This window comes from Sciurus carolinensis, chromosome 6, assembly GCF_902686445.1.
Source record: "Sciurus carolinensis chromosome 6, mSciCar1.2, whole genome shotgun sequence".
Lineage (NCBI taxonomy): Eukaryota > Metazoa > Chordata > Mammalia > Rodentia > Sciuridae > Sciurus > Sciurus carolinensis.
Window position 1 is genome coordinate 135,215,210 of NC_062218.1, and position 10,233 is coordinate 135,225,442.

At 41.5% G+C, this 10,233-nt stretch overlaps 1 protein-coding gene across 1 annotated transcript; it reads left to right on the forward strand.

The window, feature by feature from the left end:
- Positions 1–6,718: 6,718 nt before the first annotated feature.
- Msantd5 (Myb/SANT DNA binding domain containing 5) lies at positions 6,719–9,895 on the forward strand. The gene is made up of 4 exons (XM_047554792.1): positions 6,719–6,807; positions 8,416–8,491; positions 9,004–9,315; positions 9,645–9,895. Exons 1-4 carry the CDS (start codon positions 6,802–6,804, stop codon positions 9,893–9,895), a joined length of 645 nt encoding a protein of 214 aa, XP_047410748.1. The 5' UTR covers positions 6,719–6,801.
- Positions 9,896–10,233: the final 338 nt, after the last annotated feature.

Here is a 10,233-nt window from a genome sequence, read left to right on the forward strand (position 1 = left end):
TTTGGTGCTACCCAAAATGATTCAGTAGAAGTGATCAAAGTCTCAAATTCTTAAGTTAATCAACACCCAAGTGTGTGTCCAGGGTGGGTCTGATTCAATCAGGTGGATGACACTTAATTCTCTTCCTTTGCAGAGAATGATTCCAGTTCTCAGAGACAGCAAAGAATGTACCCAAGATCACAGGGTGAGTTCTATTTGAACTCTTAGAAGTATGTTAAACCCATTACTTCCAAACTAGAGATGACTGAAATGACATTCTGTAATTTTTTTTTCCCTCAGTAAAAAAATTGAATCCAGGGCACTCTACTGCTAAGCCACATCGATAGCCCTTTTTATTCATTATTTTGAGACAGGGTCTCACTAAGTCACTGATGCTGGCCTTGAACTTATAAACAACACCACCCCTACCAGACCTCTGCCCAGTAGCTGGAATTACAGGCATGTGCTACTGCACCCAGCTCTTATCTAGTCTTGATTACCTCCCAAAGTCCTCACCTCCTAATACCATCACTTCAGGGGGTAAGCCTTCAACATACAAATTTGGGGAGGACATGAGCATTATTTTGGTTGTGACATCAATTAAACCTCAACTTTTCTCTAGTTCTCTTTCCATTCCTTCCAGATCTTGAATTTCATAATTTTGGTTGCATAGATTATCATGAATATTACTTGGGATTGTTTTAAAAGAAATTAAATAATTCAAGTAAATTAAACAATTTCTTTTTAAAATCGGTAATTTTTTTATCTGTTTAAAAGTTTCCTCTAAAACTGGGAGCAGAGCTCAGTGGTAGAGTGCTTGCCTAGCAGGCTCAAGGCCCTGGATTCAATCCCCAGTACCATCCCACAAGCCTGTGCCACCAAAAAAAAAAGTTAAAAAAAGAAGTTCCCTCTCATAACCTTGAAAATACAAGCTGTTCTAAAACATGGAATCCACTCTCCTTTACAGACTTATACTGGACCATTGGGCTTGAAAACTACAGATCTGGTCCTGTCTTCACAGAGGGATATGAGAACCCTCCGCTATCGCTGGGAGGACCACATCATCTCCTTAGGCTCTTCGGTATAGTTCAAGGCTGTTAGGGGGTGTCTTTAGCAAGCCTGACCCTTTAAATTATGCAGGACCTTACCTTTAGGATCCCTCTGCACATCGGCAGTAACTGAGGGACAAAGTAGTTAATGGATATGGAAAATAAGAAATTCCCAAAATAATGAGGCCTGAGAAAAAGAAGTAAAAATGAAGGCCATGCACTGGCAGCCGTCATCTCCCAGGACAAAGGTTTCCAGGTGCCAACCAACTGCAGGCAGAGAGGAGGTGTTTTATCATCCTCAAAAGAAATAGTCTCTAGGAGGCATTATCTCCTTCAAAGTAAACCCTCTTCAGGCGCAGTCCACAGAACTTGACCAAAAAGGCCCACATTCCTGACTGTCCAAGCAAACTGATATGTGTTCACTAGACCGCCCTCAAAATAACCTATATAAACCCAGTCCCTTTCTTTGTTCAGTGGCTCATTTTCCACCAGGACAGTGGGTCCACGGGCACCATCTCATCCCCCTGATTAAAAAGCTGAGATGACGCCTGAGGTTTCTGTCCTGCTAAGTCTTTTTGTGCTAACAGTAGTGGCCCTGAGGGACCTTGTCCTGATCTTATTCAGAGTGGACACACCCTCTCCATTAAGGCTGAAATTCAGAGAGCAGAACATGATATCCTCATGGAATGTGCCTCTTGTCTCTCGTCTTCGGCATGGTAGGAGTCAGCTTTGTCTGTGCAGTGGGACTCGCTGTGTGGGCTTGTCTCCTTGACTAGTCTCTCTGGCCTCTTACCCACTACTTCAGATTCTCCAGGTATCACTTGGGTAAAAGCAATCAGAGTCTCTCCCAACATTTCTTTCTTATTTGTTCCAATCTCCTTTACTACATAACATTTAATCTCTCTTAAATTTATTTTCTTTTTGTCAGTGGAGAACCTGAAAATACTGCACTCTTATTTGCAAATAAAATACTTCCTTGGCACTTTAGAAACTACCCCTGGCAAACCCAGTCACTTATTTCTGACCTATAGAGACCTTCCTTGGCATCACAACACCCAACATCACCTTACACTTTCATTATTCCCACTATTTTTCTTCCCGGTATCATTTCAAAAATTCAGCCAAGAAACCTCATGTAATAACCATTTTTTTAAAATTTTTTCTTTTTTTGTATTGTAGATTGAACCCAGGGTCACTCAACCACTGAGCCAAATCCCCAGCCCTTTTTTATATTTCATTTAGAGACAGGGTCTCACTGAGTTTCTTAGGGCCTTGCTAAGTCTGGCTTTGAACTTGCAATCCTCCTGTCTCAGCCTCCCAAGCTGCTGGGATTATAGTTGTGTGCCACCACACCCCGTAAATCTTTTTATTTTTAGTTTACAATAATTATACATATTGATGGCATACAGTGTGATGATTCAATACATGTATATAACGTGTGATGATCAAATTAGGGTAATTAGCATATCCATCATCTTAAACATTTACCATTTCTTTGTTCTGGGAATATTCAAAATTCTCTCTATTAGCTATTTCAACTACATAATAAATTATTATCTGTTATACACTGAAATAGTGAATCAATTTTCCCTAAATTAGATGTTTTTTCCCAAAGGTTTAAAACAGAACATTCATGTTTCCTCAACCCTTAAAAGACAAGCAGGCTTAAAAACGTGTGACTCAGTGGTAGAGTGCTTGCTTATCTTGTACAGGGCCCCTGGGTCCAATTCCCAGGACCACACACCAAAAGCAAAAAGTGTGAAAACCATTTCTCTTAAACTCACTTGCCCCCTCAGAATAAATCTGAAATGTCAAATACTCTTAAAGATCAGGACCTAGTCCTCTGCCCCTGACTCCAACAATGATGCAGAGCTTCTATCTATTATCAAAAATGAAAAAGGCCCACGGTCATTGGACTTCTTGTAACTGAACTTTACCAGTCATGGTGGCATATACCTCCAGCTATTCTGGAGGCTGAGACAGGAGGATCACAAGTTCTAGGCCAGTGTGGAAAATTTAGTGAGACCCTGTCTCAAAAGGAAAAATAAGGGATGTAGTTCAGTAGTAGAATACCTCTGGGTTCTATCCCCAGCACCAGAAAAAAACAAAAACAAAAACAAAAAAAACAAAAAACTGAGTTTCTCAACCCTGATGGTACATTGGAACTACCTGGGAACTTGAGAATTTCTGATTCTGGAATTTCAGCCTAGATTATCACATCAGAATCTCTGAAAATAATCCCAGGATGGTGAAATCCTCCCCAGGTTGTTCTAATCCAAAAGCCGGGCAGTTCTAATCTACTCTAAATCCCTACATCCTGGGGCCGTAATTGGGTGGGGAAGCACCAAGACCACCACTGCACTCTCTGCAGCTCCTGGCAAAGTCCACAATGCGCCTCTAAACCAGGCTACATGTTAGAATCACACAGGACTATCACTCAGTGGTACAGTACCCGGATTCAATCCCCAGCACCACCAGCGACCCCCCCAAAAAATTACCCAAGGGACTTTAAACATCCACAACCACCTAACCACTGAGACCCCTCCTACCCCCACCCCAACTAGTTATATTTGAATGACTGGGACTAGCCTTTGAAAAAACCTTCCAACTGATTCCATTGTAGTATCAGGGCTGGACAGCTGTTCCACACTTGTATTCTCTTACAGACAGGCTCTCTGGATTTCACTGAACTTATAGACCAGTGAGAGAGTTAGACTTGACCCAGGAGTTATGTTGAAATGGAGTGTTGGTAGAGATCAAGGACAGAATGACAAGACAACATTTATGAGGAGTGTCACCATGTGAGAAGGCCTCCATGCATGTATAATAAGGTGATCAAGATCTAAGTAAGCAGTATGAGCCAGCCTGATGATGGTTATAGGAGCAAAGCAACTAACAGAAGAAGCAAGGGGCCCAAGGGAAAGTGTGCCTGGTGTATTTAAAAATGAGAGCCATTAAGTATGGCTGGAGCCTGGATATTAAGAGAAAAATCTATTTGATCTGAAGTTCTAAGTGCACATGGAGTGAAGAATGCCCTGAAAAGTCACAAGTACAGGTTGACTGCATGCTGAAACAATATAAGCAGTATCCCTCATTAGATGTTCTCATTAGATGTTCTGACTATTGTCCTTGGTTGAAGTTGTCCCTCTCCATCCCCTTTTTGCTTCCTGGGATTGAGCCCAGGGTCAAATGCATGCAAGGCAAGCACTCTATCACTAGATTACATCCTCAGCCCTTGTGACTGTGACCCACACTTGGGCTGTTTCAATTCCAGCATAAATAAAAAGTCAGTTAATGCCACAAATGTTTAGAAGACAGGATATCAGCAGTTTCTGCTTGAGAAGAAACTTATTGGGCAGTCATTTCTGCTTTTGAAACAGCCTGGATGCTGTTGCCATTTACACCAAGAGAACGGCCCAGAAAGGAAGTGGATTGGGGTTGGATGCCAGCTGTGGATAACTGGAGTGGAGGCTCCTGCTGGATGTGGAGGAAGGTGTCCTGAAACTTGTATTTGCAAAAATACAAAGGACTCTACCCTGGAGAGGAGGACTAGGTGTGTATTTGCATTTGGGGGAGAGGAAATAATAACTTGATCAGAATTTTGTTTCAGATGGTCCCTTTAGGCAGTGTGGGGATGTTTTCTATAGGCCTAAAATGGAAAGCACAGAGAATAGTTCAAGTTTTCCTGATCCCCATTTTTAGATGCTATTTTTAGATGAGGAAAAAACCAAGGATTACTCCTAAGCCAGTACATCTTAAGTATGTTCTAACTAAAGAAGGGACCACTCATGTATGGTCTCCTTCCATGTCTTCTCAGACTCCAGCATAAGATAAAGGCCATAATTCTGAAGGATGAGGTAGAGTGAAATGGATGGACCCCAAGACTGCAGATTTATTCTGGGTGGTGTCCAAAATCCTGGTCTATATAACAAGATCCTAAAACGAGCATGAATTATGAATTGTGTTCTTGACAGTTTTGGTCACCCCAGGTGCTCAATATGACCCTTCTCTGCCCTCACCATCACTTCTTGCAACTAAACTCAATTTTCCTACTCCACTTCCTCCTTTGACATATACATAGCTCAAGCTTATTCTCTTATTCTGGTCTCCCTCTCCTCTCTCAACTCTTCTTTCAAACTAAGCTTCTTGGGGAGAGTCCCCATACCCATCACAGCCATCCATGAGCACTTCAGCTAGCAAAAACCTGTTCTCTTCCCTGATTTTCCATGCAAACTACCCTCCCCAATTCTGATACCAAACTCAAAGGACATTGCTGGTCCTTTAACTCTATGCCATGAGACTGGGAGAATGGTTCATCTGTAGAAACTGTTATGGGGAGCAACTTAAGAACAGACCGATCACCACTGAGAAGTTCAAATTTGAGAGTCTTTATTAAGCCAGGGTTGGCTGACTATCTCACACAGTGCCCCCCAAAAAATGGCTATTGGGATAACAGCCCCAAACATAGGGTTGTAGGGGTTCTTATACTAAAAATCACATCAATCATAAGTGTCTGTTGCTATGATTTGAAATTACAAACTAACATCATGAGATCATCAACAGAGAGGGAAGTGGGTCAAAATGATCCTTATCCAGGTACAAACTAAAGAATGGTTACTAACATCCACACAATCACCATTCACATGGTACATTATTTAGGAGCAATAGGAATCCAAAGAGAGCAATTTTTCTTTACATAAGAATTGGCATTCTATATTGTTAAACATGTCACACTAAGTAACTAATGATGGGTACAGAGGTGTATTGTTCCCATGGGAGAAGCTTATTTCCTACATAACATGGAGTCTCAGAGCAAAATGAAATCTGTTTAGTCATTTCCCTTAGAGTCTGGCCTATAACATTCTCGTGGAGTCAGATTTGTCAGTCCATCACAAAACGTATCAGCCTCCCTTTATATGTTGGAATATGGAGCTCAAAGATCCTCAGAATTGCTGCCACCAAGTTGATCTCTGATTATGGTAGGTGAAATAAGCCAGAAACAGAAATACAGATACCACATGTTCCCTCTTATATGTGGAAGCTGAAACAGTTGATCTCAAAGTAGAAGAGAGTAGAATAGTAATTATTAGAAGCCAAGAAGGGGAATGGTGGGAGGAGAGAGGTGAGATAGAGCAAAGTTGGATAGGGGTACCAAAGCAGTTAGATAGGAGGAGTAAGTTCTAATGTTCTATAGAACAGTGCAGTGACAATAGCAACTATAGTTCACTATGGTTATGTATTTTATGAAGAACTAGAAGGGAGGAAGGAGCTCAGCGTCTCCAAACATTAAGAAGTGATAAGGAGATGGAAATGCTAATTACCTTGATTTCATCATTACATATTGTATACATGCATTGAAATATCACACTACACCCCATAAATATTATTGATTATTAAGTGTTAACTGAGAAGAGAAAATAAACTTTTTAAAATGCAAAGCAAAGGATTAAAAAAAAATCCTGTCTTAGTTATTCCATCAAATTTTAGTTCAGGTGAAGGGATTTTGCAGATGTGATGAATTTACTAGATGGGTTTACCTTTAGTTAATCCTTGGAGACTATGTAGGGTGGGTCTTATTCAATCACATCCAAGACCTTTATAAGTGGTCAGATCTGCACTGAGAACAGAAGCAGAGAGGATTGAACACTACACTCAAGAACCTCCTGACTCGTCTGGTTTCCATTAGAGCAGAGTAAGTGCAAGTTCTCTTTAGACCTCGGAGCAGGCCCAGCAACTGCAGTGAAAAGAATCCCAGGAGGAAACTTGGATAAAAATGGAGGTAAGTTGGAGGGAACCTACTTACTGTGTTTTATGGGAGGACAGCTGGATTGTTTTTTATCTCACAAGAACTTTTACAACCATTAACATGTGTACCTTGTTCACCTCTCTACAAATATTAACTCCCTGGATACTCGTAGTGAACCTGATGGAAGGTGCTATTACTGTGCTCATTTTACAGCCAGGGAAATTGAGACACAGACCTGGCTAACTACCTTGCCTTAGGGACCCATGCCTGCAATTTTCAGAGTTGGGGAAAAACTAGCTTTCTGTCAACTGAGTTCATGACCTTAACAGCTCTTCTATGCTGCCTCTCAAATTCTTTACAGTTTATCCTTTCACAAATTCCTGATTTGATTTTTACTTTATTGACTTTATTGTGGTACTGGAGACTAAACCCACTTGTGTGCTCTGCCACTGAGCTACCTGCCCAGCCCTTTTTATTTTTGCATTGAGACAGGGTCTCACTAAGTTGCCCCGGTTGGCCTTGAACTTGCAGTCCTCCTGCCTCAGTCCAGTTGTATCTGGGATTTTATTTATTTTGAGACAGGGTCTCATGAAGTTACTAAGGCTGACTTCAAACTTGTGCTCTTCCTGCCTCACCCTTCCACAGAGCTGGGATTACAGGCTCACATCACCACGTCTTCTGGCAAATTCCCCCTTTTAAGGGAATTGTGTGTCTGCTTTGATAATCTCCAAAAGTTCTACTTAGGTTCTTTGTCTTCCTATTCTTAACTTCTTTTGCTTTTGCTTCCTCTACGTTTTTGAGCATGGGTAATCTACAATAGATACTTTAAAGTCTTTCTAAAATCTGTGTTTTTACTTGGTCTATTGATTTGATTTTCCAACAGTGAACTGTGTTTTGCTGCATGCCTAATAACTTTAGGTAGGAAGTCAGTTTTAGGCATTTTATATTATTGGGGTCTTGATATTTTGTGTTCATTGACTACATTGAGTTTTACAGTATTTTGTGATGCAGTTGTTACTTGGAAATGAATTGATACTTTGGAAAATTATTAAATCTTTGTTAACTGACATAGAAACCTCAGTATGGACAATTTGACCCAACTCCTGAGTCAATACTCTTTGGTACTGTCTTCAAAACTCCTTGGATTATGTTTTTTTTTTTCTACTCCGGCTGCTGATGACATATTCTTCCAGGGCCTGAGTGACCTGAGGAATATTCCAGACTGTTCCTTTCTGCTGGTTCTTACCCAGGCTACACAGTTCCCCTCATTCATGACCATGCTTGGCCAGGGGATTTTTCTGAATATATGCAAAGCTCTCTTTCCCTCTCTCCCCACCCTTACCCCACTACTACTGCTTCTTTGTATCGTACTTGCCACTGTGATATCTAGACTTCATTCTCCCAAGTTCTCATCTCCAAACACCAGCAACTCTGGATATTTTTCTCCTTACTTTCTGATCTGGAAACTATGTAGATTTGTGTTCATAACTGAGGTCCTCCATTATTTTTAAATATTCATATATTTTTAGATCGTTTCTTAAGAGAAAAAATTTATTTCCAGTGCTCTGATTGGCTAATATAGAGAAGTCATTAAGAGATTCCTATTATGTAAATATGACTTTGATCTCTTCTTTCAATTAGAAAATTCTGCTTCAGGGTGAAATTTCCAGAAATACCCAGAAGAGAAAAGAAAACCAGAAATCAGGAAAGCGTTCAGGTATAATGTTCTGTGTCATATTTGAGTAGAAAAACTTTCTATCCCATTTCTATCTTTCTGAGTCTGTGCTCATCCTAAGCCCCCAGAAGGGGACAGCTCTGGGGATGACAGGGCTGTCCTTAGCATTCTGGGATCTCTGTCCTTGCCCAGAGCCCTGAGCACCTGGAGGTGGTGAAAGGTTCCACTTGAGGGTGGGGTATGAGTCCCACATCAGGAGAACCTTCCCTAGCAGCAAAGCCCTATCTATTCTATTCTATGAAATCTATTTTATGAAACTTGGAACTTGAACAACATCTAGACTCAGATACTTCCTGACTTGGTCCAGTGACTATATATTTTGGACATTAGGACTCAAGCAGATGCTGAATCCAGGACTTCTTATTAGAGATTTTATCATATTTCACTAATTGAATAAAGCCATGTTTGGGCCTGCTATAGAGGGTCTCTGAGACCCCCTTATATGTGCACATGAGTCATGCCAAAGTACACCCACATTCTTCTGTTCCTTGCAGTTCCGCTAATTAAACCATGGAGTAGCCATGAAATCTGGAGTTTCCTGCAAGAATGGGAATTTCTTGAACATGAAGTATACTACGGAGTGAAGAATAATCTTGTAATATCAAGAGCAATTTCCCAGCGTCTTTACCAGAGAGGCATAAAGAAGAGTTGGAAAAAATGTTCCCACATGCTGACAAGTTTGGAGGATCTGTACTGGACTATCCGTGAGGCCAATGAGAAACCAAGAAGTGAACCACTGCCTTGTCCTTACGGAGAGGCTCTACACAGGATCCTGGGACATAGACAGAAGGACATTGACCTCTCAGGTTTGTCTTTTTCTGTATTCACCATCAAGGTCCTTTTGTGAATTGTATCTGCTGGCCTAACCCTCACTGTATCCTGAGCAGGGCAGGGAATGACAGGACATGCTCCTGCCCACAGGGTTCTTCTGCATACAGTGCAAAGGACAGGCCTCTTTGCGGGTCTACCTGTCCCTCTTTCTCCTATTCTATTAGTTAAATTCCAAAGCAATGAACCTAATGGACTTTGCTCATAGACTTGTTGAGAATGGACATGATTCCAGGGCCGGGCAATGTCATAGGCAAGGATTCAGGTGGGTGACATGCTCATGAGCTCTCTGTGCTCTCTCTCTCAGGTCCTCTCTGTAAATATGCTGCTGCTGACCTCCTGCCTCCTGAGTACCAACCCAAGGACTGCAGTATCTCCATTTTCCTTGAGGAGCCACTGTGGGTCCCTCCATATGTGATCTTCGTGGAGGATCCTCAGGTACCTGGATGGGAGTCCTGGAACATGGACCCTGCATGGACAATTCCATACATGCTTCCTGCCATTTTCCCAGGGGAACTCCACCCTGCAACAGATCAGTACGCCTCCATAAACTGGTGATTTTTTTTCCTTTTTCTATTAAATTGAATGAGAATAAAATGTGAAATTAAATGACTGTGACCTCATTCCTTTCTGCATTGTGCTTGTGGCTCAGATGGAACCCATAACTATAGAGAAGTCAAGGGGCAGGGCAGGTGTTCAGCCACTCTGATTGGAACCTACCCTCCATCCTCCCACAATGCTTTCTGCATGGAGAAGACTCCTTTACCACAGAGGCAACTTCTACCTACATAGACAACTGTGTTCCATCCTGTCTTCGTCCTCTGAGCATAGAACTTTTGCTTAGTGTTTCTGAGTTCCTCCTATTACAATTGAAAATGATGAGCTGGGGGTGTAGC

Bases quoted from the DNA above. Each gene is read 5' to 3' on its own strand.
- Msantd5 (XM_047554792.1), top strand. The intron at 8,492-9,003 runs GTATAATGTTCT...TGTTCCTTGCAG, and splicing joins GAAATCAGGAAAGCGTTCAG to TTCCGCTAATTAAACCATGG. The intron at 9,316-9,644 runs GTTTGTCTTTTT...TCTCTCTCTCAG, and splicing joins GAAGGACATTGACCTCTCAG to GTCCTCTCTGTAAATATGCT.